This window comes from Syngnathoides biaculeatus, chromosome 18, assembly GCF_019802595.1.
Source record: "Syngnathoides biaculeatus isolate LvHL_M chromosome 18, ASM1980259v1, whole genome shotgun sequence".
Classification (NCBI taxonomy): Eukaryota; Metazoa; Chordata; class Actinopteri; order Syngnathiformes; family Syngnathidae; genus Syngnathoides; species Syngnathoides biaculeatus.
The window spans coordinates 2,582,421-2,610,059 of NC_084657.1; the positions used below are offsets into that span (position 1 = coordinate 2,582,421).

General features: G+C 42.6%; 1 protein-coding gene across 1 annotated transcript; it reads left to right on the top strand.

Annotated features, from left to right (window-relative positions):
* The first annotated feature begins 5,873 nt into the window (after positions 1 to 5,873).
* wnt11 (wingless-type MMTV integration site family, member 11) lies at positions 5,874 to 26,246 on the top strand. Its single transcript, XM_061803424.1, has 6 exons — positions 5,874 to 6,143; positions 7,954 to 8,143; positions 17,236 to 17,480; positions 21,228 to 21,505; positions 21,637 to 21,929; positions 25,387 to 26,246. Exons 2-6 carry the CDS (start codon positions 8,061 to 8,063, stop codon positions 25,559 to 25,561), a joined length of 1,074 nt encoding a protein of 357 aa, XP_061659408.1. The 5' UTR covers positions 5,874 to 6,143; positions 7,954 to 8,060; the 3' UTR covers positions 25,562 to 26,246.
* Positions 26,247 to 27,639: the final 1,393 nt, after the last annotated feature.

A 27,639-nucleotide genomic window follows, 5' to 3' on the forward strand; every position in this document is an offset into this window, starting at 1 on the left:
TCTTTAGCAAAATCTTTGGCTTGAATGATGCAGTGGCACCATGTTATGGTTGTAGTAAAATAATTTATTTTTGCAATACAGCAATTTTGCTCCGTTATACACTTATTTTGAGTCTTCGAGTAAATACGAGGTCGTTCCTGATTCACATAAAGCGCATGCCCTCAACTCATTTGTTCAAAGGCATCCTCTACAGATGATTTTACGCTTCACAAGTTTCGCAAAGCCAAGTGGGCATGCAGTTTGGTGTATCAAATGCTATTGTACTCATCAGAGGAAGCTCTGGTGCCCCTCTTGGAAACCCCAGTGAAAGGATCATCAGAAACATATGTACGGACGCAATGTATTTACTGCAATGCTTAGACAGTTGCTTCTCGACGTTTCAGTGACTGTCCTTGGGATTTCTCTGTGGGTCTTTGGTGCATTCGGAAAGACTTCTACAACCGAATCAAGCATTCCACAGACCCACTGCAACTGCCTGGGCCCCTCGACACCTTTTTGCTGCCCTAGCAATGCTCCTTCAGAGAATGGAAAGGTTCAATACATTTGGGACAAGTGTGAGACACTCCTGCCACTTTTAATGAGGTTACAAGGCTTGGCGTGTTATTCTAATTACCTTTTTTCACAACAGTCTTTTTTGACAGGGGTAGTTTAACACAGTATGTTAGCACTACACGTAAAATATATGGTACGCGAAACATTTTTATGGGGGTGTGGGTGCAGGAATTTAGAATTGAGAACTTAGTGACAATATCTTACAGATAAGGGAAAGCTTGCGTCTTCTTTCCCATCAAATGTAAACATTTATCAGTTTGTCGAATTGCCTTTTGAGTTTTCAAGAGGAAGAAAAAAATGTGTGCAGCTCTTTCTTAAGAACAATACTGAAAGATGGGAATTTGTTTTGTACCAATAAGTGACATCTTTTTTCCTTCAGACAAATTACTGTATGCTGTGTGGTAAGTTGAGGTTTATGTTAAAGCACATTTGTGCAATGATGTAGGGAAATATTTGGCTTTTTATTGGTTCTTTAATGACAGTGCACTGATTACAATACCTTTAATTGACATTTAAAAAATAAAAAGTCAGTGTACTCCTAAGTTGGAACGAACCCTCAATAAGACTTCCCTCAAATTGAATGAGTTTCATGACATGTATATATAAATATCCCACAATGCATATCCTTTTTCTATTTTTATTGCTCAAGCCATAGAAACATCTAGTTTTCCAAACAACCCCCGCAGTCTTCCCTGGTTTTGTCTGTTTTTGACACGTCCAGGACCGAATGAGGTGCCACCCTTCTGTCACTTGAAAGGGTTCTGTCCTCAGAGCACATCCGAAAAAAGGCGTTATGACCAAATGGCATGCAAAAGATGAGGGACGAGTCTTGTACTGTGGGCCACTGATAGGACAAATGTTTTTTTTTCTCTGGCGATTGTTCCAACCGAGGACCACAGCTGACACGGGAATGAAATAGGATTTTCACTTCTGATCTAAATTTGTCACTGTCCTTTTGAAGGTACGCCATTAGACAGTAACTCTATTCCATGACGTAACATTATTTCTACTACATATTAGTCATAATCACAAAAGCCTTGAGCAGTTTGGTGTGAGTAAAATTAATGCAAATTTAACTATTTATAGTCTACAAGTTGCTGCATTCATTATGAATATTATTTCACCTCATGGATATAGATTATACACCCTTATTATACACAAACATGCATGGTAAGTTAATTGTCCTTAGGTCAGAATGTAGTGTGAATGGTTGTTTGTCAAGATGTAACCGTCAAGTGGCTGCCAACCAGTCCAGGTTGTGTACCACTTTTGTTCTGTTAGCTGGACCCAAGTCAGGATAAGCAGTACAGACTGAGTACGGATTGATGGGCAAAACTCTTCAATCGTTTCTGGGGAATTTGGACACGTGGGGGGAAAAAAAAAAAAAAAAAGTTCTGAATTCATCATCTTACTCAATTTGGACATTTAAAAGCAATTTTTTTTCCCTACTTGTGTGCTACAGTTTGCGTGACATTTTGATTCTAAACCAAATCAAATGCAAATAGAATTTCAAAAAGACAAAAAAAGCCTGTACAGCAAACAATTATTTGGGATACATTCTATTGCTCAATCTCTCAAATCAATCGTTTAGGCACAGTGTTGGGGAAATAGTACATTGCCTTGTTTTTAGAGGGTTGACCAAATAAACAAAAGAATGCTTTTTGAAGTGTTATGTTTTGTTATAGGTACAAGATGTATCTTCTGAAGGAAGACTTGATTTCCTATATTCATAGAAAATTCTTCATTGATCATAACATCTAGCGAGTCTCGAGCCAGATCGGGTTCCAACAATTTTGTACTATCAATTTAAAAAAAAAAATGGAATTAATTTGAAATGTGCTTTGCTGCCAGTAATATCACCGCTGCAAAAGTTTTATTCCAAGCAATTCTCTGATTGGGCTCTGACACAATCATGAAGCCTGATGTCTCACTTACCCCACGTCTCCCCGAAAATGTCACCCGTCGCTGGCGTTATTTAGAAGGTGAGATGTGTGCAGAAAAAAAAAAAAAAATCAAAGGCTTTGCGTGTTGACCTCAGTTCAGGAATGAAGAGACTGAGTGTAAAAAGTCTTTCTGAAAGCGGGGCCGGTGGCACTGGAAGCTTCACAACACCCACACATGTAACAATCTGTGCCCATTCACAGTTGACTGCCAGTTAAAACACATCTGAGCGGAACCGCAACCTGGAACATGCACTTATTGGCCACAACAGGAGTTAGATACACCCACGCGATACCGTTATACAAAGAAAAAGGTCACTTTCATCTAATTTGATCATGGCAGTCAATCACATTCGGCATTTTTTTTTTAATACTGCATTGATTTTTATATGGGTAAATGTCTCCCATGCCGAAACAACCATGCTCAAAGTCCTATTTTCAAAAAGTTGTTGAAGATTTGAAATTTTAGGCTGTCATAATAAAGGCAATCCTTATTGATCCCAGCCCCGCCTGTGTGGAGTTTGCATGTCCTCCACATGGCTGCGTGGGTTTTCTCCCACATCCCAAAAACACGCAGCATTAATTGGACACTCTAGGTGTGATTGTGAGTGCGACTGTTACTGTTCGTATCTGTATTGATGTGCTCTGCGATTGGCTGGCAACCAGTTCAGGATGTACCCTGACTCCTGGCTCCTCGGTTAGGGTTAGGGTTGACACCTGGCTTAGGCTCCAGCACTCCTGCCACTCTTGTGAGGATAAGCGGCTAAGAAAATAGATGGATGGATGTGTAATACGTAAAGTGTATAAAAATGACCCTTATACTGCTGCGTTTTAATTTACACCTGCAATTGTATTGATTTTTACATCACTTCAGGAAGGTGGCTATAGTTTGCGAGTCACTGATGGTGCAGTGGTACGCTTGACTGACTTTAATGCAGGGAACATGGATTCAATTCCCACTGCATTTTGCCCGAAGTCTTCTGGGATAAATTCCAGTGTCCCTAACGAGGCTGAGTGGTCCTGAAAATGGATGGATGGATGGGTATGGTTACCAGTAGTGTACAACAGGACTACATCATAGTAAATTTTCTGAATGGGGAGAGAATATTACAAAAGGAGTGCGGAAGTAGTAATTGCACGCCTTATTGTGACATTTTTATTTATTTATTTATTTTTTTAAAGTAGGCTTGCTGCGGGATTCTTGAACTCTGTCAGCGCGTCGGATATGAAAGAAAAGCCCGGCAACACCTGAGAAGCAGGACAAGCATGTTAGCGCGAGCAGCTGTAAGGTCAAGGTCTGCAAAGCAGTGCAGAATATTCTCAGGAAAGGCAAACATTAGCTTCCCGCAGCTGGCTCTGCAACATATTACTAACTAGATTGCGGTTCACATTGAAAGATGAAGGGAAAATGATGCAACATTAAACATATTTTATTGGCAGTTCTTCAAAAGCATATTTATGTGCGTTCAAAGTACTGTATTATAATGTGACCATTAAATTGCATCCATGCAAATCCATAGTGTGATTTGTGTGAAGGGAATTTAATTTACAATTATTTATATCACTGTATTGTTGTTTTATGTTATGCATATTAAATTGTAGTGATTATTTCAACATACATACAGGTAATTCTACCTCAATGGATATACCTTTGCCAGTCACTTCTGTAGTCATTAACATATTACCATATTTATTTTATTGGCATCATCATTAAAAAAAATGTCTATGAATTGCAGTGATTTCCACTAAGCACGATGGTTGCACGGCAAACAGTACATTGTTTGTTTTTTTTTTTCAAGTGAAACATGATGATGATGATGATGACTTTATGAAGTATCATGAGGATATCAATATGCATTGCATCAGTTATGGGAAGTTAACAAAACAAAAATTATTATACTTTCTTCTTTGCTAAAATAAAGTTTAACATTTTTCCATCCGTGCAGAAGATTACACACTTTAAAAAATAGATATAAATAGAGACCGGTAATGTCAGATGCGGTTGAGCGCTTGATTAGTGTATTGATTGAACTCGTGTATAAATGATAAACAGATTGGGGAGAGCAAGATGTTCCCCATTTTGCAAATTGTTTGATCTTTTTGGCTCCAAGAATGATTCATGGTAAATGTTTTATCTTTGCGCAATCCTTAAAAAGACAAGCTTCCGGGATTAAAAAGAAAAATTCTCAGTCCAATCCAAAGAAACACATGCAATGGTATGGTAGTACCTTAACTTGAGTGTACGCATGAGCCAGGATCGGATTCTGACTGGAAGGTAACTGAGCAAAAATATCGTCCCAACACGTCACAGATTTGCACCTATGAAATTTATTTTTGAATGTTTGGGTAAATAACTTTTTTTTCTTCCTCATTGAACACGCAAACATAAAAATGTTCCACAACAGTGTACATATTTGTAAGAAAGAGTGTTCCTACTTTGCTTTTTTCTGCTTTACGACGTGATGTCAGAGTGGAAATGAACTTATATTAGCGTTGCTGGATAATGTGGTAGCGACTCTATTGTATCGTGTTTATTTCACCAATTGTTGAGACCCATGTGACTGGTTGCTAAAATTCATTTTTGAAAGTGACTTTTTAAAACCGTGCCACCTTGAAGCCTTGACTCATGCCAACTCACAAGTGACCCCATTTACTATTAGGTTTTTTCAGTTAAAAGGAGTCTGTGTTGCAAGCCAAATTTTGAATTCAGGTGGAGTAAAAAAAAAAAAAAAAAAAGGGAGAGCAGACAGTTACTAATGCACTTTCATCTGTTTTTTTTTCAGCTATTTTTCTTTATTAAAAAAACAGTATTTTTTTGGGGGGGTATGGTATGGATTAATGGCATTTCAATTGATTTTAATCATGAAAATGTATTTAATATAGAAGTACATTGAGTTATGAGCTTTGTCTTGACATGTATTACAGTACAGGTATTATTTTTTTTTTGGGGGGGGGTAAAGCATGGGGTTGGGATGGGATGGGGAATTTTGGTTATAGTGAGTTTACGATCTTTGAAAAGCTTTGGCAGCACAAATGATGATTGCATAAAAGCCCGAAATTTCAAGACAGGTTAAGTATTGTATATATTTGACAATTAAATATATCTTTCACATTTGACTTCTGTGCTTTAGCATGTTATAGAGTCTGGACTTTTTTTTTTTTTTTTTTTGCTTCAACTAAAGTAAAAAAAAAAAAAAGTTGTACGTTTGACCAAAGTATATTTCCATCTTTTGGCAGTGTGAGAACGTAATAGTGAATCGTTTCCCCGATACGCGAGGAGATGTGCGCGTCCCTATCAGGTCTCGGCGGCGCGCTTTCTTATGCAAATGCAGGTGTGACATCAAAAAGTGGGCTGGGGGTACTTGAGGGTCCAGTCTGCCTTCTGTGGCTCACTCGGTCGCTGTGATCCAGCCCAACTTCACTCTCACGGACGCACAGGCTCGCTCAACGCTCTGGAAAACACACCATGCGTACCTGTCCGGAGTTATTCTTACTTCCTATGTTGGATTTTTCGGACGCATCTGGCTGAAAACAAAACAAAAAAAAAGAGAGAGAGAGACACAGACGCTTGTCCTCCCCCCACTGGGATATTCGGACCTGCTGGCGTTTGATTTCTTTATTATTGAACGTGGAGAGCTGATCGCAACAAGGGTGAGCTGCAACTTTTTGGTCAACTTTAGAATAATTGTGTTTAAATCCAAAGACGCGCCAGATTGTATTGATTTATTTTTTTTTTCTTCATAATAAACACATTTAACACAATGCGTCTTGGTAAAGAAAAAAAAAATACGTTCAATTGATCGCTTTGAAATGTTCTTGTGGTTTCAGCGATCGAAACACTTAATGTGGGCGAAACTGGGGTCTGTAATTTAAATGAACGTCGTTAATGTGCATAAATCTACATGCAGTCGACATAAACCAACATGCAAGTTCAAATATACTGTGTATATATAACGTACTAAAAATGTATTTATATATTTCTTGCCGCTGTTGCACTTCGCAGTCGCGAAGGCGTTGATCACTCCTCGAAATAACCCCATCAGGGATTATTCCATCTGTTTGTTTTGGGCCGGTGCCAATCGGCATTAAAAGTCCACGATCTCCTACCTGCGCCTTTTAAGGCGCTCACTTAAGCGCACTTGAAAAAGATCCCTTATCAGCAGCTTGACGGTGTTATCAGATGTTGCTGCTGCTGAGCTCACGTGGGTTCCTTCCACTATTTTTTTTTTTTTTTTTTTTTTTTACACGCTTATTGAAGTGGCAGAAACACCAAGATGAAATACAGACTGAGGAGATGTGAGCAAATAAAGGAGGAGGCTGGCCCACTTGCTCCCTTTGGGTGTTTTAACTCGTCCATTCATAGGATATTAAAAGAAAGAAAGAAAGAAGAACACTCAACGGGGACATTTTTTTATTTCTATGATAAAACTATACATTATACTTGACCGTGTATAATTTGTACAGCGGCAGCAGCGGATGAGTGTGTGAACCTGGCTCGAGACTGTTAAGTGGTAGGTTGACCTGCAACGATGGATACACGTGGAGAATTTCTACTTTGAAGCACGTACAAAATTGGCACTGGTTGCTGGGGAGTTTGAGGGCAGTGCCAGGGTCAAAAGAGACCTCTCCATTTGTGCAATGTGGGGTTGTTCATGTTGTATGCACTGAGTTGAATATATCCCTCAGGAACAAGTAAGAAAAACAAAACATGCCAAGTTATTTATTCTTTTCCAAACGGTGATGAGTACAAGCTCAATTGCAACAGCACGTAATGGGATTATTGTTGGCGCAACTAATTTAACATCACTTTTGGAAGCTCTCAACTATATAAAAAAAAATCTTATAGTAACAATCGTAATAATAATAAATAAAGAACAATTTTATTTTCTGACAAAGCAGAATACGCCACAGTTTAACAGGGGCATACACACACAAATCTTTTACAATTTTACCCAAACTCAGTTGGCATAGACTCCAGCATACTATATGAACTATATACACTTATACACACACATACTGTATTGACATATCAAATCATACATGATGATTGAATGGATATTCAAAGAATGTTTTGCATGGTGCTCTGCGATGTATTAATTAGGTCTCACACAGAGTGTAATATGTAACGTTTTTCAAATTTTCTTGCAGTGAATGTTTTTATATTGGGTTTCTTCCCTGTGTACTGGATGCGTAACAACTTCAATCATCCCGTTTGAAGGTTTTAATTTTCCATAGATGATTTCAGTCAGGATATTTTCAAATTAGATTGAGCGCAAGGTTGGTCGCAGGAGAAGAAAAGCTCTATTGTTTTGTTTTCGGTGAAGTGAAATCCTTTCTTCAAAACGTTGCGAGACTTCCATAGACTGCGAACACCAAAATGGTCAAATGATATCTTTCATTTAAAAAAAAAAAAAATAAAAAAATTGCAAATAGCTCTGATAACTTGTTATTCTTATGACAGGGTTTAGTACACAAGGCCTTGCCATGACGCTGGACCTGTGAAGTCAAGAAGCTCCGAAGCAAACCTTTGAACTTTTGTGCTTGGTGAACCGCAATCATCGCCCAACCATGAGGAGGTGCTCTCACGTTCTGCCTCTCGCCGTGCTCGCTGCTCTGCTGCTGTCTCAGGTCTGCTCTGGGATCAAATGGCTGTAAGTGTCCGTTTTCTCCAATCTGCTTAGCTTTTACGCTTGACGTGACGTCATGACATTACATCACGTGCTGGTGTGACACGTTTATGCACGTTGAGGTGTTTTACGGAGTCTGGGGGCCTTAGTTGCTTTGAAGTGGGCCTTGGCATTCTTGAAGTGGTCCCCAATGAGGGCAACGCTTGTGTGTTCAGTCCACGTGTGTGTCATGAAAGGGATGGCAGGTTAGCAGCCAGTTCCTCTGAACTATGAACGGAAACCTCTTTTTTTAATAACTTTGATCCGGCCGGCTTCAGTAAACAGAGATGGCGAGGTTCACTTCTAAGATGTCAGATCCAAATGACCACCGATGTATAGTAATAACAACACTAATAACTTTAGAAAAGCAAAGGTGGAGATTCCTGGGCGGGAGAGGAGTCTGAACATTTGTGGTTTTCTGAGGCTCACATGTGTGAGATGACAAGATACCACTGAATGCAAATATGTATTTGTCCCTGGTTTTCTAGTCAGGTAAAAGTCAACAATAAATAAATAAAGATGCAAGCAGACACGATTAGCCGTTTGCCTCGCAGCCAGTTTTTCATGGCGAATGGGCACTCAGATTTGACGTCGGTGAAAAAGCTTCACAAGCTCGCATTGTCCATCCGTGTGGTATACGATACCTGCTTTCAATTGGAGCTGGTTTGAGCTCTGGAGTTCATCCAAAATGGATGCTTCACACCAAAATGGTTGACTTCCTGTTCATGGGAACGGGTCCTTGAGACTTTTTAGTGCAAATTTTGTGTGCATCATTGAAACTGGTGTCAGGGGAGACTTGTTCTGCTTTCCAGCAATGTGCAACTGACCGATACACTTCCATATACTAGTGAGTTTCCTCAGATCGATCAAAGGACCTAATTTAAATGTGATTTTTCTAATAGCTATTATTTAGATTTGTTTGGTCGCTATTGGGCGACATTTGCACTAACATACATGCATACAACAATACGGCCTGTAACAACTGACACAAGGCACCCCCCCCCCCCCCACCACCACCACCACCACCACCACCACCACCACCGGCCCCCTCTGTAAGATTCCCACCTGACTACAAATTTATCGTCAGTGTTACAATGCTGCTATAATGATTTATTCTTTTATTTATACTTTTTCTCTCTAATACTAGTCATTCTCACGAATGCATTTAATACTCTGAGCTAACATTTTCAAAAATGTCCTTTAATACGTGCACTCACCATGTTTCAAATGATAATAAAGGAAGATTAAGTCAAGCTGGCATATTTTAAAAAGGGACATCTACACTGTTAAGGGCGTCTACACAGTCGACTTCGACTTCAAGTGTAATGAAAGCAGCTTCTCCCATTCCCTTTAAATGTGGCAAAATGACAGTCTTGCATGAAGACGTCACTGTGATCCATGCATTGTCACTACTGATGGAACCACAGACAATGTGAGCAGGTAACTCATCCCATATGATGGCCATATGAGATGATTTAACAAATAATATGATTATAATATTAATTAATTTAATTGAAAGAGTTGACTGCCCCGCTCTTCACGTATTAATGAATGGATTACACCTGACATCCATGACACGTACACAGAGTTTGCGTATCTGTTTGCCTGCACCCTTATTGAATTCACCAAAATCCAAAAGTTAGACTAACACTCTAGCGGAGGCCCTGTAGCTCAGTGGTCAGAGGACTGGTTTGGTAAACTGGGGGTTGTGGGTTCGTATCCCACTGGGGCCTCCACTCCCTGAGAAGGGTTGCGTCAGGAAGGGCATCCGGCGTAAAAATTGTGCCAAACATATGTGCGTTCATCTGAGATGACACGCTGTGGCGACCCCGAAAGGGACAAGCCGAAAGAAACTTACTAGACCAACACTCTAGCTATTGTGCCAGACTCAGCCGATATGCCCAACATTTTGCCGACCAGGCAGCCATTTTGGCAAACGAACGCAGTGTGATTTGGGCGTGCATAAAAATCAGGATACGCCAGTTTTCGTGTTCTGCCACAGATGCGAAAATAGAGCCACGAGAGTTGGACCAATTCAATGAGATATTTTAGGCTTGAAAAACAAATCGCTAATCTCGTATTTTTAATATACCTTTTTTTCCAATTGGCCAATTTTCAGAGGACTTTTGACTGACCCACCCGCATGTTGCTGCCACCAGATGAAAGTGCTCTGTGGTTGCCAACAAGGCGACACAGTCTTCATTCATCTGTGCAGGTCTGAGAGTATGAAAAAAAAAAAGAAGCTTTTGATGGATGAGAATAGCGGTTAGCCTGCCTTGCTCGAACTATTCCAGTCATCGCCATTCTTAAAATATTCATAGGAGCAAAATCACGGGACTGGTGACGATGAACAAGGAGAGCGGCGAGTAGTGAAGCTTTGCCTGGGTCCCCAAAATGCTTTGTGCAGTAGTTTGATAAGGAAAACTTTATTCAAATCAAAACGTCAAAAGACTGTGCTGTGAAACTTGTCGCGTTACCTACGATGTTATAAGGCCAGAACAATGCTCATTGGAAAATATGCGAGTGTATCCTCGAATACAATAAAAAGCAAATATAAAATAGTGGAACACAGAAATGCTTAATTTTTTGGGGGATTGGCTACGATTTCTTGTCTTTCAACACGCTATGCTATGGAACATGAGTTGACAGCAGCCAGCTCGGTAAAGAGAAAAATGTGCAATGCTCCCTCTAATTACGACAATTACATTCAGTGTAATGTTGAGCTGTAATATTAATCATTTGTTTTTATTTGTTTCTATGCAATTGTCAAAATACTGTGTGTCTTTTGGTGCAAAGTAGTTTGGGCACTGCTGTACTGTGCTGAGAATATAGCAATGATGTCATCGATTAATTGCCTTTGACTAAACTTTCCCCGCATTATAGTCGACTTAAAAAAAATATTGAATTGTTCAACATGATTTTACACACAAATTGGGCCACTTTGGTCATCTAGTCACTGTAAAAACACATTTTTGGTTCCTTTATACACAATTGAATGAACACAAGTCTGAAGTGTAAGTTTGAAAAACGATGTCATTGTCGTACTGTATCGTGGTATACAAGGTTGACCAGGGTGTGGTTGTCTCTATACCTGTCCGGCGATTGACTGGCAACCTTTCCACATTTTGCCCAAAGTCATCCGGGAAAACCTCAGCTTCGTTGTGGGGTTGAACAGGATAACCACAAAAAAAAAAAAAAAAAAAATGGCCGGGTGGATGAAAGTGTTCTGAAAACAGTATAGTTAGGACGGATGGCCACATCAATACTGTAGTGGTGTTTCAATCAACATCAAGATTTTAGAAAAAAATAATGACAACAACTGTTTTGTCAAGACACTTGGCTAATCTTGCAGAAGGAATAAAACCCTGGACAGAAACGAGACTCGTAGTTGGGTGGTGGTCGGGTTGAGGTCACTGAGGACAGAAATGGCCAACACCATACGTCAAAATGGGACGTACGCATGTGTGCCAAGCTAAATCGAAGTGTGAAGTCATTTAGTCTAGATGATGCACGGTGTTTCATACAAAAGCAGATGCGATAATAAACACCTGTGAGTGACCGTGAGCGCCCTGCCGCCGCAGTTTATCACTGAGCGTAGAAGCAGCTGCCCCACAGACCTAGTAATGTGAAACAGGTCCTGCTGCCTGCACCACTGCCTGTTTCTCACAAACATAGATCAGAGGTAACCTCCCCTGCCTGTGGTTTCTCTGTAAATACATTAAACCTCAATACGTTATAATGTAGTCCAATAGCTTCCTCTAATAGGATTTAAATAGACCTTTAGCACTGAATTGAGGCCAAAGAAGACAAAACCTCCCATGCTGCAAAATTGAAATGGTGAGGAGCATATGCTAGATATGATCTCGCGGGATTAGAGGATAGACAATTTTGCCAAAATATTTCTGGGAATATCATAACCAGGTCTTTACTGTAACAAAACAGTTCAAAACCAAAAAATTGTCACATATGTTTTGTGGATCTGCTGTGAACCTTCTTATGAGATTTTGCCCATGCCATGTTTCCCTTTCCAGTGATGGACATCACCTTAAAGTCCCTCTTGGAGCATTTTCTGATTTAATTCAACCTTACCTTCAAAATTCCCTACATGGCATTCTTCACGTTACATCAAATGCACAGGGTTCAGTAACTATTTTCATCAATAGCGATCGCTCGGACACTGGCTTTGGTGCAGCGCAAGGTGTACGCCGTCGCAGCATCACACACAGCAGCAAATTAATATGGACGTGAGCTTTAAAGCACATTAAAAGTCAAGTGTCATTCCTACAAACATTCTAAAATAGATAGTGAAATGAAAAATACATAGAAGATTAGTCACTTCAATGTCTACACGAAAAAATAATTATGAGCGGAGAGCACATCATCCATGCGCAAAGTTACGGAGGTCTCATTCGACATCCGAGTAGTCGCCGTATTGGCTACATTTACTGTCCGTGACGTCACCCCGGGCATTCGCCATTGAAAGCACACTCTGGCCCCTACTGTGGGACACGGAAGCTCTTTTCAAAGAAGAGAACGTCTCACAATCGAGTCAATATTATCCTATCGTTTCGACTCATATTTACATTATATGCGGATCACGTCTAACGAACAACAGACTCCCCGAAAGTATGACAGTATGTAGCGTACTCAGCCGCGAGCAATCACAACGCCGCGGCCCGTGTCCGACGAGCTGAACCACGGCACCGAGCCGGGCCGCTTTACGCCGTTGTCGTCGCTTGTGGCTGAGTGCGCCATAAACAATTGGTTATCGTGACCGGCGGACGCGGCGCCGAAGCGAAGGCTGCCGGGTTGTGCCTCCCGGACGAGCATGGCTTCGGCCAGGGTGGCTCATCCGAGGCACGACGCGGCAGCCTTCACTGGTGAGCCGTCACAGAAGCCGTCCGACGCGCACATGGACACGTTTAGCACCCCCGTCATACGTACGCGGATCTTTTGTTACATTATGAGAGACGGATTTCGTGGTCCACCCCAAACTATTATTTTTTTTTTTTTAGTAGCTGTATACACACCTACCTGTCATTTGGAACCCACGAAGCTCTTGTCTTTTGCACCCGTGCAATCCATTTTTCATGACGAACTGGGTCTCTTGCAAACTTATGAAGGGTAAATCCATCCTCCCGAGTGTTCAACCAATATCCAGCAATGCAACGAGCCGGCTTTTTGGCTAACACGAAGGAACAACGAGCGACCTTCCCGGAGTCAAAACTAATCGAAACAAACGAGCCCACTTGAGGGCGGTCCTGCCATGTACGTCATTTCCTGCTTCTTCTCAAAAACAAATCCCTCAAGAGGATTTCATGGCGGGAGTTACAAAAAGCAGTACACGTCAAAATCATGTTTTGTAGTGAAAAAACGCTTGGGTCCATGTCGGCTGCCGTTTTTTTTTTATTTTTTTATTAATAACATACTAAAAAGCATGCATTTCATGACAGTGGACCTTTTAAAAATCCAATTGAGCGTTCAACTGCGCAAAACACAGAATGGCTGCCGTGATGCCCCCGAGCCATGAAAATACAGTATACCCATGATCTAATATTGTTTTACAACAACACTTAACCATATTTATCATTTTAATGTACTGTATGTGTGGATGGAAGCTTGCGGCCAAAATTTACGTGAGTGGTATGTAAATGAACTGAGGCTAGCAAGCCTGTTTATTCTCACTCATGTCCACTCTCTTCAGCAAACCACTGCTTCCTTAGCTATTTATTTATTTATGTAATGGTTTAATCAATGTGATGTGAAGTACAATATAGTGTGAGTGGAGCATCACCTGATCATCCATCCAGCCAACCATCTAATCGCTCAATGTGCAGGGTTGAGTTGCCTACTGCCGTTTTTTTTTGCTGCTACGATTGGGTTTGACCACATCATGTTGTGTGGGGTGGGCCTTAAGTCGCTAAAGTTGCTCATGTTGCTAAGTGGATTAAAACAAACTATTACAACGCAAAACATAACGCTTATATGGATGTGTCAGCAAAGGAAATGATGATATCATCCCTGGAGGTGGAGCGCCTGGTGGCTGGGCCTGCACCCAAGGGGCTCGACCGGGCACAGCTCGAAAGGGTATCGTGGGTCCACTTTCCCATGGGCTCACTCCCTGTTAGAGGGGCCATAGGGGTCGAGTGCAATGTGAGCCGGGCGGTGGCCGAAAGCGGGAATCTTGCGATCCGATCCCCGCCAACAGAAACTGGCTTTAGGGATGTGGAATGTCACCTCTCTGGCAGGGAAGGACGAGATATAGTTGGACTCTCCTCCACACACAGCTTGGGCTCTGGTACCACACCTCTTGAGATGGTTTGGACTCTGTTCCACTCTAGAGTTGCCCACAATGAGAACCGCTGAAACTTAATGCCCCCCCGGCTCGCTACCTGTATGTTGGGGTTCGGCTCGGTACCTGTACGTTGGGGTTCCGGCTCAGTACCTCTATGTGTAGCCTCCCTCTGTCTTCAGGTGGGGGGGGGGGGGGACTGGTCCTGACTGTTGTTTGTCCCAAGCACCAAACAACAGTTCAGAGTACCCACCCTTTTTGGAGTCCTTGGAGGCAGTGGTGGAGAGCGCTCCCTCTGAGGACTCTATTCTTCTGCTCGGGGACTTCACTGTTAATGTGGGCAATGACAGTGAGACCTAGAAGTGCACGATTGGAAAGAGCGGTCCCCTGATCAGAATCCAAGTGGTGTTATTTTTCCGGAATTAAGTGCTCATCACTAATTTTCCATAACAAACACCATCTTCAGGCATAAGGATACATGGACGTATGTGCACTTGGCACCAGGACACCCTAAGTTGCAGTTTGATGATCGTCTTTGTTGTCACGTCATCAGATTTGGGCCGCATGTCTCGGACACTCGGGTGAAGAGAATGGCAGAGCTGTCAACTGATCACCACCTGGTGGTGAGTTGGGTCCGATGGTGGGGGAAGATGCCAGTCTAACATGGTAGGCACAAACTTATTGTGAGGGTCTGCTGGAAATGGCTGGCAGATTCCCTTGTCAGAAGGAGTTTCAACTTCCACCTCCGTCAGAACTTTGCTCATGTTCCGAGGGAGGCAGGGGACATTGAGTCCGAGTGGACTATGTTCTGCACCTCCATTGATGAGGTGTCCAACCGGAATTTTGGCCATAAAGTGCTCGGTGCCAGTCGTGGCAGCAATGGAGTAGGAAGCAGTGCACCGTCAACACTGTGTATAGTGAGGATGGGATGCTGCTGACCTTGACCTGTGACGTTGTGAGTCGGCGAGGAGAATACTTCAAAGACCTCCTCATTTCCACTGACATGCCTTCCCATGAGCAAACAGGGTCTGGGTTCTCAGAAGCAGGCTCCCCTATGTCTGGGGTTAAGGTCACTGAGGTAGTTAAAAAGGTCCTCAGTGGCAAGGCCCCGGGGGTGGATGTGATTCACTCAGAGTTCCTAAAAGCTCTGGATGTTGTGGGCCTGTTCTAGTTGACATGCCTCTGGAACATCACATGGACAACAGGGACAGTGCCTTTGGATTGGCAGACTGGGATGGTGGTCCCCCTTTTTAAGAAGGAGCACTGGAGGGTGTGTTCCAACTACAGGGGGATCTCACTCCTCAGCCTCCCTGGTCAAGTCTATTCAGAGGTGCTGGAGAGGAGCATCCGTCAGGAAGTAGAATCTCGAATTCAGGAGCAGCAACATCATTTTCATCCTGGCCATGAAACAGTGGGTCCTCACGGGTGCATAGGAGGAGTTCCCCCAGCCAGTCTATATGTGTTTTTTTTTTTTTTTTCTTTTTTTTACTTGGAGAAGGCATTCAACCGTGTCCCTCGGGGAGTTCTGTGGGGGAGTCCTTCGGGAGTATGGGGTACCGAACCCCCTGATACAGGCTGTTCGGGGCCTGTACGACCTGTGTCAGAATTTGTTCCGCAATGCCATTGGACTAATTTCCGGCGAGAATTGGACTCCGCCAAGGCTCCGCTTTGTCACTGATTCTGTTCAGAACTTTTATAGACAGAATCACTCGGTGCAGCCGAGGGATAGAGGAGGTCTGGTTTGGTGGCCTCAATATTCCATCTCTGCTTTTTAGAAATGATGTGGTTCTGTTGGCTTCATCAAGCAGTGATTTACAACACTCACTGGACTGGTTCGCAGCCGAGTGTGAAGCAGGTGGGATCAGAATCAGAACCTCTAAATCTGAGACAATGGCCCTCAGTCAGAAAAGGGTGGCGTGCTGTCTCCAGGTCAGGGGTGAAATCCTGCCCCTAGTGGAGTAGTTCAAGTATCTTGGGGTCTTGATCATGTGTGAGTAAAGAATGGAGTGGGAGATCGACAGGTGGATTAGTGCAGCGTTTGCAATGATGCAGACTTTGTATCAATCCTTTGTGGTAAAGAGGGGGAGCTAAGTCGAAAGTCGAAGTTCTCTATTTGCCAGTCGATCTACGTTCCCACCCTCACCTATGGTCATGAGCTGTGGGTTGTGACCAAATGAACAAGGTCCTGGATACAAGTGGTCAAAATGAGTTTCTTCCGCAGGGTGTCCAGGCTTTCTCTTTCAGATAGGGTGAGAAGCTCGGTCATCCAGGAGCAGCTTAGTGTGAAGCCATTGCTCCTCCGCATTGTGAGGAGCCAGATGAGGTGGTTGGGACATCTGATTCGGATGCATCCCGGATTTCTCACTGGTGAAGTGTTCCAGGCGCCTCCCACTGGAAAGAGACCTCTGAACTATGTCTCTCAGCTGGATTGGGAATGCCTCGGGATCTGCCCAGATGTCTGGGCATCCTTGCTTGAGGTACTGCCCTTGTGACCCGACCTGGAGAAGTGGTAGAAGATGTTTTTTTTTTTTTTTTTTTTTAATATGATGCTTTATGTAAACAGAGTTCTTCTTGATACAGTGCTAGTATGATCTCATTACTTGGTGCAGCTGAGCTTTTTTTTTTTTTCTTAATTATTCTTTGTGATAGGACCCTTTATTCACATGGACCCTTTATTCAAAAGTGTTAAAACACACACACACACCAAAGGCAACTATTACTACTACAATTTGGACTGGTTTCTGTGTATGAACTCTTTTCTTGTGTGTCTCTCTTCACTCGGCAGAGCAATATCACATGCACCCAAGAACTTACACATCAACCAGACCCAACACTGTAAGCTGTTGCCCGGCCTGGTGTCCTCACAAGCTCAGCTGTGCCGAAGCAACATGGAACTCATGCAAACCATCATCCAAGCAGCCCGCGAAGTCAAGAAAACATGTCAAAAGACCTTTGCTGACATGCGCTGGAACTGCTCCTCCATAGAGCTTCCCAATGATTCATTCAAGTATCGTCCAGACCTTGACCGAGGTTGGTCCAATTACATTTTCAATGGAAATGGTATTGTGCCCCAAAAGCCACTCTGTATTTTCTAGAGTTAAAAGAAATGTCTGAAATGCTCCTTTTGTTTTGTTTGATCTGAACAGATATTTACAACAAATACGAAATCAACAGAAATCAGCAGAAATACACATTTATTTTAGTTTGCCTTGTTTAAGTGAAAATAGCTAGAATTCAGTCTATAATCAGGACAGGCTGCATTGTCTACCACTATATCATTTACATGGGAAACATTTCTATCCAAGGATGCTTTCATCAAACTAGGTTTCGGTCAGACATGAACTTCTTCTTTTCCTTTCGGCTTGTCCCGTTAGGGATTGCCACAGCTTGTCATCTTTTTCCATCTAAGCCTATCATGTGCATCTTCTTCTCTAACACCCACCGTCCTCATGTCATCCCTCACAACATCCATCAACCTCTCTTTGGTCTTCCTCTCGGTCTTTTGCCTGGCAGCACCACCCTCAGCACCCTTCCACCAATATACTCACTCTCTCGTCTCTGAACATGTCCAAACCATCTAAGTCTGCTCTCTCTAACCTTGTCTCCAAAACATCCAACTTTGCCTGTCCCTCTAATGAGCTCGTTTTTAATCCTATCCAACCTGCTCACTCCGAGCGAGAACCTCAACATCTTCATTTCTGCCACCTCCAGTTCAGATTCCTGTTGTTTCTTTAGTGCCACCGTCTCTAATCCGTACATCATGGCCGGCCTCACCACTGTTTTATAAACTTTGCCCTTCATCCTAGCGGAGACTCTTCTGTCACATAGAACACCAGACATCTTCCGCCCACTGTTCCACCCCCCTTGGACCCATTTCTTCACTTCTTTACCACACTCTCCATTGCTCTCTATTGTTGATCCCAAGTATTTGAAGTCATCCACCCTCGTTATCTCTTCTCCCTGGCTCTTCACCCCCCCCCCTCACATTCATGCAAATATGTTCTGTTTTACTTTCGCTAATCTTCGTTTCTCTCCTTTCCAGTGCGTGCCTCCATCTTTCTAATTGTTCCTCCGCCTGCTCCCTGCTTTCACTGCACATCACAATATCATCTGCGATCATCATGGTCCAAGGGGATTCCAGTCTAACTTCATCTGTCAGCCTATCCATTACTACCGCAAACAGGAAGGGGCTCAGCACAGATCCCTGATGCAGTCCCACCTCCACCTTAAATTCTTCTGACACACGCTCTATAGAAAGTGTAGCTACGAATGCTGTTTTTCATATATTTTTCATCATTTTGCTTAAAAGACAACAATATTTTTCATTATATATTGTATATTGTAGTGGTCCATGTAGAGGCGGCAGAAACAGGGTCACTGGGGACACATCTCCCTCAACAATACTGTCCAGGGTGGATCCAATTTCTCTTAATTTTAATTTCCCTGAAAAAAAAAATCCTTTGAATTTACTTGACATCTACATTGGTAGCACATGATTAAAATGTTTAACATACATGTATTATTCATTTTCAAAGGAAAGGGATAAAATTAGAATCAGATTCCTCTTTAGTCGCCAAGTATGTCGGAAACATTCAAGGAATTTGTCTCCAGTAGGTGGAGGCGCTCTAATACGACATGCACGCCAACAACAACAGACAATTGAGACGTAAAGATATTGTGGTAACAGTCACAGAGCAATAAAGGCTGCGAGTAATCTGACAATGATGGAATTTATTTATTTATTTATTTTTTGGGACAATTGTGCTAAGGATGTCGAGTACTCTAGCATTTAGAGCAGTTCGAGTGTGTCAAGACTTCATGGAATGTACGCAGTTTGAAGTGGCCAGTCATGCCGTAATCTGGACCAATATTGACTGTGCAAATTTTGCAGATTGTCCTCAATCGATTTTGCAAAATGCTGCTCAGGTGCAAGAGACTATTATAGTATTGGTCAACAACAAATGTGTAGATGGTGCAGCGTGGTAACACTACTAAAGTGAGTGGACGAGTAATGTATGATATATATATATATATATATATATATATATATATATATATATATATATATATATACTATAATATGTTTACTATAATGTGATTACTATAATGTGATAACATACTCAAGACAAAAAATAGCAGCATGATGCAGTTGAATTTAAGTTAGGTGTTTAAGAAGTTGATTGCAAAGGGGAAGAAACTTGGTATGCCTGCTAGTTTTGGTTTGCGTTGCCCGGTTGCGTCTACCCGAGGGAAGGAGTTGGAACAGTTGGTGGCCAGGATATGGAAGGTCTGAGAGGATTCTGTCTACTCTTGTCCTATTTCAGGTAGCATGAAAGTCCCTGAGTGTGGGAAGGGTGGTGCCAACAATCCGTTCAGCAGTTTTGGTTGTTTTTTGCAGTTAGAGTTTGTGCTTTTTTTGTGGCAGCCCCAAAACTGAGTGTGATGGAGGTACACAGTACTGATTCAATAACCACTGTGTAGAAATGTCTCTGTCTCAGCAGCTCTCGTAGCAGGCCGGTCTTCCTTAGGAAGTTGCAGGAAGTACGTCCTCTGCTGGGCCTTTTTGAGGATGGAGTTGATATTGATCTCCCACTTCAGGTCCTGTGGGACTGTCATTCTGAGGAACTTAAAGGTCTCGACGATTGACAGTATAGTTAGTTGGACAGCGTGAAGGGCAGCTGTGGTGTCCTGAAGTCCACAATCTTCTCCACACTATTATGTCAGTTTAGCACATTTTAATCATGTGTAACTGTAAATTGAGTTACAGTCTGAGTCTACAGAGTAAAGTCACTGATTAAGTGAGGCCCCGTAGCTCAGTGGTTAGAGCACTGGTTTGGTAAACCAGGGGTTGTGGGTTCGTATCCCACTGGGGGCCTCCACTCCCTAAGAAGGGTTGCGTCAGGAAGGGCATCAGGCGTAAAAATTGTGCCAAACATATATATGTGCGTTCATCTGAGATGACACGCTGTGGCGACCCTGAAAGGGACAAGCCGAAAGAAACGCACAACTGTAAATTAAGTACTTCTTTTTTTCAGTGCAGCGCCTCTCTCCTCAATGCTTTGACCATGAACTGGAAGTTGTTTCCACACCTCCATATTAAGGAGTGTAAGGAGTACTGTATTGTATTAAATGTGCATCGAGGCACTGGGATCGAGCATTGAGGAAGGGCCACGGACGGCTTCCTTTGTGGCGGTCTTTTAGCTTCTTAACAGTGGTGTATAAAATGGGCGTATATCAGATGGATCATAAGTGGTGCAGGACTTAAAAGTAAATGGTTAAATTCCTGTTTTTGTCATTCCATGATTATTTTTACTCCGGATTTGTGACACGTTATTTGACTTCTCCAGGAAAAGACAACATTGGGGAGCAAACGTCAGATTTCTCCAAATATTTGACCCTTCTCGCGCCTCTTTTATTCTCCTCGACGGGATCACTGGTGGGAAGAGCGAATGTAAAACCAGCAATAAGTGAGGACTGAGGAGTTTGCAAATAAAGAAATGAAATTTAGCCACAGAGACAACCAGTCACACCCACATTTACACCGTTACCGAGTGGGAACTGAACCCCCACTGCTTAAAGTTAAAGTAACGGCTACATTCTCAGTAAGTTACAGTATAGCATGACATAACTGCAGGTAATTGAACTGAAGTTAGAAAACCAGTAAGGATTTCTGATCCATCCTTGAATGTTTTCAATGTCTTGTAGTATAATACAAAGGTTGACACTGGTCATTTCGTTTTCCGTCTTGTCAATGTTGCTTCTGGTCTCATTCATCAGGAACAAGGGAGTCTGCATTTGTCTATGCCCTTTCTGCTGCCACCATTAGCCACACCATTGCGAGGGCGTGCACCTCTGGAGATTTGCGTCTGTGCTCATGCGGTCCCATTCCGGCTGAGATCCCGGAGCCTGGCTATCGCTGGGGGGGCTGCGCTGACAACCTCCATTATGGGTTGGTTATGGGTTCCAAATTTGCAGATGCTCCCATGAAGATGAAACGTGCAGGCTCCCACGCCAACAAACTAATGCACCTACATAACAGTGAAGTTGGGAGACAGGTGAGCAAGAATTAGTCGTGACGTAGTTAAAGATAATGTTGGTAACCATTTCCCTTTTGATGTATTGTGTAGTTATCTTATCATTTTGCATCAATAGAGTTCCGTTCAGCTAACATGCTCTCTGTTGACAGGCATTGAGGGAGGCGGTGGTGATGAAGTGCAAGTGTCACGGCGTATCAGGCTCCTGCTCAATAAGAACGTGCTGGAGAGGCCTTCAGGACCTGAGAGAGATTGCCTTGGATCTGAAGACTAAGTACTTGTCAGCTACCAAGGTGGTTCACAGACCCATGGGGACCCGCAAACAACTGGTGCCCAAAGACATTGACATCAGGCCTGTGAGGGAGAATGAGTTGGTCTACCTGCAGAGCTCCCCAGATTTCTGCACCAAGAATGACAAACTGGGTTCAGTTGGCACACAGGACAGGTGGGATTGCCTTTCACTATACTTTGTATGTACTGTGTATGTATAGCATGTGTATTGTCTGTTGTGTCGTTTGGTTCACTTCAACAGGATTTGGAAGTTCTCGCCCTTATGAGGGGCACTAAAATAATGAACAGAACTGTGCCACATTTGTGCATCTTTTCAATATGGGATCAAACCCTGAAGTGAAGTACCTGAAGAGTAAAGTTAGACAAACAGATTGTTCCCCAGAGAATCGTCACTTCTGACCAACCAAGAGAAGGCGGTGATCATGTGGTACATGGTGCATTTTTCGATGGTTTCCATGACCAACATTCCCAATATATCAAACCAGTACTGTCTAACCGTTGAGCACACTTTTGTCTGGGTGCCAGTTGTAGTAGTAGCTCATAGAAATTTACAGCATTTAGGTATGGATAATGTTTGAATTTTGACTATCTTCAAATTCAAATGAACTTGCGTATAAGATGCTGTCTGGCTGTTGTGATGTCGCACTAGAATGTTTACATCAGTAGTTATTTACACACCATGCAGTGGAAATGCAAGCACAATCCGTGGTAAGCAATAGATCAGGACCAAGGAGAACTGAACTGCAATTTTTAAAAGAAGAAGTATCCGAAAGGTATGATTAACTGTGCCCTTTTGTGAAAAGGTTGCTCACAATGGACTCTTTAATAATGGCAAACCCACACAGCGGCAAATGGGAAATGACCAGTCGTGACTGTCAACTCATCCAGGATGTTGACTTTAGTCAGGTGATGTCCTGCCCGGTGGCACAGTTTGGTTAGCGGGCTGGGTGATAACAACCTGAGCACTCTGTCTGTGGCTTGTCTGAGCATGTGTCGCTGAAGAAGGCCACTGTGACTGGGATCCTTGTGCTTTTATCTGAGCCAATGACTAATGCACTTATTCCTGGGCCCCGGAGAACTCGAACTGTTATCCATTGAAGGGGCACACACAGATTTGGAAGCATTTAAAGGTTTCCCCGAGATAAAGGTTAGCTGACACCATTTTGCTCACTCCAACTCGATGCTGTGTGTGGCACTCGCGGCGTGTGAGTATTTAGCAGGCAGCATGGAATCATTTTGTCTGAGGGTCTTACTCACGCTGAGATCCGGCTAAGCAGCATCATCGGGGAAATATGCTGCTTTATCTTTAAAAATGATTGAATTTCCAAAATTATTTTGGAGAAAAGCATGCCCGATCACAGAGTCCATTGGATGCCTTGCATGACAGCAGAGGCACATTTTGAGAATAAAAAGGAGGCAAAGATAAGAAGATGTTGGCACAGATTCTCTTTCCTCTTGTTCAACGAGACATTGGAAAAATTGCGCGTGAATGCTGGGAGATGCTGCCCAAGGGCCAAAGATTGTGACACCGTCGCTGATGTTTCCAATTTAATACGGGAATTACAGTCCTGTTTAGTTTGTTTGACATTGTTAAAGGCTGTAATGCATTGTGATGTTCTTGGCACTCAGCATTCACAAATATGTTGAATTTCTTGGCTCTGTCAGTCCTGAACACACACACAAGTAAAACGGTGGCCCTTCAAGAGGGTGTTTGACCTTTGGTATTTGCATATTTCAAATCAATGCCTACAATAAGAAATAATGGCACTTGGATACAGACAACAGCGCACTCACAATCACACCTAGGGGCAATTTAGAGTGTCCGATTAATGTTGCATGTTTTTGGGATGTGGGAGGAAACCGGAGTGCCCGCAGAAAAGCCACACAGGCGCAGGGAGAACATGCGCACTCCAAACAGGCGGGGCTGGGATTTGAACCCCGTTCCTCAGAACTGTGAGGCCAACACTCTACAACTGATCCACTGTGTCGCCTTATCAAAATGTTGATGAATATCATTGTTAGTTGCAGGCTTAAACATTTTCATGAACATTCATTAACTTAGTCTCTCTTGGTAGACCATGACCATACGGATTGGATCTTGCTCGTCTACTAATTTTCGTAGTTGACTTTGACGCAGGTGGTCCTATTTACAATCAAAAATAGTTTATTGAATTGTTATATACAGTAAGGTAAATAGCATTTTTTTTTTCATAAAGGTCATACATCATGTGAAAATCATATCTGCCATCGTTTAGCCACTTACCAGATAGACAGCACACGTGCTTCATGTCAAAGTCACTCACATTTTGTATTTCCTGACATCTTAGCACCCACGCATATTCAACATTAATGCTTTCACCAAATCACGAGGCACTCCTGTTTGTGGGTCATGAGAGAAAACACTCGTGGCATTGGTTAATCTCATGTCAGTGCCCAACTTTGCCTTATACAATGTAACCACTCGTCTGTCACTCACTGGTTGCCACTTAAAGCAGAGGCTTTATCAGTCCTGACACTTACATCGACCTCCTGTCTGCATTATTAGCCCCGACATTCACAAGACCCAGAACCAATAGAAACTCTTCATATCATTGGTGTTTTGATGGATGGAGAAAAAAAAACAAGGACAAATGTGGAATGGTATGCATCAGTCATTAGAATTGAAACCTGAGTTGAATCAAAAAAGGTAGAAATCTCCCCTGAGACCTGATCTCACACTGTAGACTTCACAGTGGTGCACCTTCAGTTTAGAGATGTTCTAAGTTTACCTCCCAACCCCAACAAACTGGTTAAAGCATTGGCCTCACAATTCTGAGGACCGGGGTTCAATCCTGGCCCTGCCAGTGTGGAGTTTGCATGTTCTCCGCGTGCATATGTGGGTTTTTTTTTTTTTTTCCGGGCGCTCCAGTTTCCTCCCACGTCCCAAAAACATGCATTAGTTAGTGCAGGTGTGATGATGAGTGCTACTGTTGTCTGTTTCTGTGTGCCCTGCAATTGGCTGGCAACCAGTTCAGGGGTCAGGGCTGCCCGATGATAGCTGGGATAAGCTCCAGCATTCCTGCAACCCTTGTGAGGATAAGCAGCTCTGAAAATAGATGGATGGATGGATGGATGGACAAAGAATGTGCGGGTGTTCTTATTTCCCAGCTCTCAACAATGCAATAAACTTGCCATTCACTCTCCTCCTTCACTCCTGCTGCCACCATTTACTTAAGCGCCCCTCTCGTCAGGCTGGTCATTAACACTCTGCCATCATAAAACTGAGCCATAATGCGGAAAGGGCAAACTTAAGAGAAGGGGCAGGCCTGTGTATTCAGTGTGATTTACGGGCGGGGGGTGTTCACCGCCTATTCAAGAGTCCATTGGCTTCGGAAAGCATCCAAAGCATCTCGCGCTCAAAAAAGCTGTGACAAAGGAAAATGAGAGAAAATTGAGGGCACATCGCTTGGTCAGGAATATTTGAAAGGCCATTGTGGATTCTTCACAGGCAGTGAGTTTGTCCAGGCTGCTGGATAAAATGTTTACAACGAAGCCGTTAGCCTAATTGTCTCTTCCGTCTTTCAAACAAGGGTGCTCACTCAATCTTCTCACTTTATTTATGCTGATTGCAGGCAATGTAACAAAACTTCGGCCGGCAGTGACAGCTGTGACTTGATGTGCTGCGGCCGTGGCTACAACCCGTACACGGAGAAGCTTGCGGAACGCTGCCATTGCAAGTACCACTGGTGCTGCTACGTAACCTGCAAGAAGTGCGACCGCGTTGTGGAGCGATATGTCTGCAAATGAGTCCTTCAGCTGTACTGAGCCACAGATGAACCAAAGCACTACAATACCCAGAAGGCAAACTTACGTCTTCATCGTTCGCATGTCTATTTCACCATGACGTGGTGTGTTGTTGTGTCATTATAACTTTAGTAAAGATTTTCCAAACTGCCAGTTGGGTTTCTACTGGACGTGGAAAGTGACGACAGCCGTCCTCATGGGTAGTTTCCTTTTCCTGTTAATGAGCGCGAATTCCCCAAGAGTGGATAAGAAAGGTCTATTTTATTATAGCGCTAATAAAATGTAATACCATTGGATCTTAAAGCTGGAGGAGAAGCGTGATGTTATATCTCTCCCTTGACAGAAATCTGTGGACTTGTGGGACCGTTTTTTTTTTTTTTTTTTTTTTTTTAGGTACAGTTGATACTTTTTCCTCCTGCTTCAACGGACGGGAGAGGAAAAGTAAATAAAGGGAACATAGAGTACTTTTTCAAACACAGACAACAGTATTTTGGACTCTGGACCCACACATTGTCATGTGTGTATCTTCAGCATGACTTTTTTTTTTCTCCTTGTGGACTGAAAAAAGAGGGAAAAAGTAGTTGCAGATTAATCATCCTTTACATCTTGACATGCAGTGACTTTAAAGTATATTCTATTATCAAGAGCATTATGAACTCATGGATTTTCCAAACCACTTTTGCGTGGATGTACATACTCTTATTTTGTATACTGAAATAAAGATAAGTATTTATAAAATTATGAAAGGATTTTTGTCATGATCTTTATATTTCTGCATGCTTTTGTCCTTAAGAGCAATTTGCACTTACACATTTCAGGATAAGCAAGAGGACAAATAGACAAAAGTAAAGTTTGATTTTGGATTTTCAACAGAGATTCACTCCAAGAGAGCAAAAAAGGTGTGTTGTGATCCTGTTGGTTTATATTATTTTCTAGTCCCTTCATGTTTGAATCATGGCTAATCGTCACAAACCAACGGTGCGGGGGCAGACCCAAATGCAGGAGTTCGATGCAGGGTCATAATGTTCAATGTGGTTTTCTTCAGGAAACGGGTCAGTACCAAAAAGCAGTCCAAAAGAAGGCAGAGGCACAAAAACGCTAGGTGAGGCAGAATCCAAAGACATTCAGCAAGGTCCGATGACTATGGCGCAAACTAGTAAGCTTCACAGGACTTGATCAAACCAAAGGGCACAGAATCACTGTGACTCGGGGTTACTCTACCTTATGCACAGAAGCAGAGAGTCCCACAGGCAGTAAATGTAACTCACGAACACAAGCCAGTCACAAAAACTCCAACTAAATACTTGGTCTAATTACAGTGCCTATTGTGAAACACCTGTGGCCGGTGACAGGTGTCAGAGGGGACACCACCCAGAGCAGAGGCCTGGCCATGCCCCTCTTGGCAGTGGCCAAGCCTTGCTCATGACACTAATTAGCACAGTGGTTTTAGTCAGTCTTATAAAGTTGTGAATTTGTCTGATCAACATAAACCGTTGATGCTTGGAGTGACGCAATTGCCTGGCTTACACAAGTAGGTGTCGAGTAAAAATGGTGTGTAAATATTTCAAAAGTTAACGTTTAAAGGGGAAAACAAACTATCCCGTGACTATGGAAGTAAAAATGTGCCACCAGGATTTGAATTAAAATTTACACAGCAATATTTTCAGTCTCCTGAGATTCAACTGGCTACAATTCGCCGTCTTACACCCAGCCAATCCAGTTACACTTTCTTAGTCACGTGACGTGCTCGCATACTAAGAAAGCGTAACGGGATTGGCTGGGTGTTGGGGTCTGACCTGACGTAACACTGCCTTCTGAACACTGAATTTAGACGGTGAATTTCAGACAGCGAATTGTAGCCAGTTGAATCTCAGGAGACTGACAATATTGCATTGGAATTTTAAAGGTTAATTTTTTTTTTATATGGCAAATTTGTTAACGTTGAAAAGCTAAACTGAAATACAGCTATTGAAAATGTGATCACTTTGAAATAACAATGTGAATTTTACAACATGAAATTTTCAGTGGCATTTTTAATTCAAATCCTGGTGGCACATATTTACTTCCATATGTGACCCTTG

Excerpts from the sequence above, each read along its gene's own strand:
- wnt11 (XM_061803424.1), top strand. The coding sequence starts at position 8,061 with ATGAGGAGGTGCTCTCACGTTCTGCCTCTCGCCGTGCTCGCTGCTCTG. Across the intron at positions 8,144-17,235 it reads TGCTCTGGGATCAAATGGCT|AGCAATATCACATGCACCCA; the intron begins GTAAGTGTCCGT and ends TTCACTCGGCAG. Across the intron at positions 17,481-21,227 it reads TCGTCCAGACCTTGACCGAG|GAACAAGGGAGTCTGCATTT; the intron begins GTTGGTCCAATT and ends CTCATTCATCAG.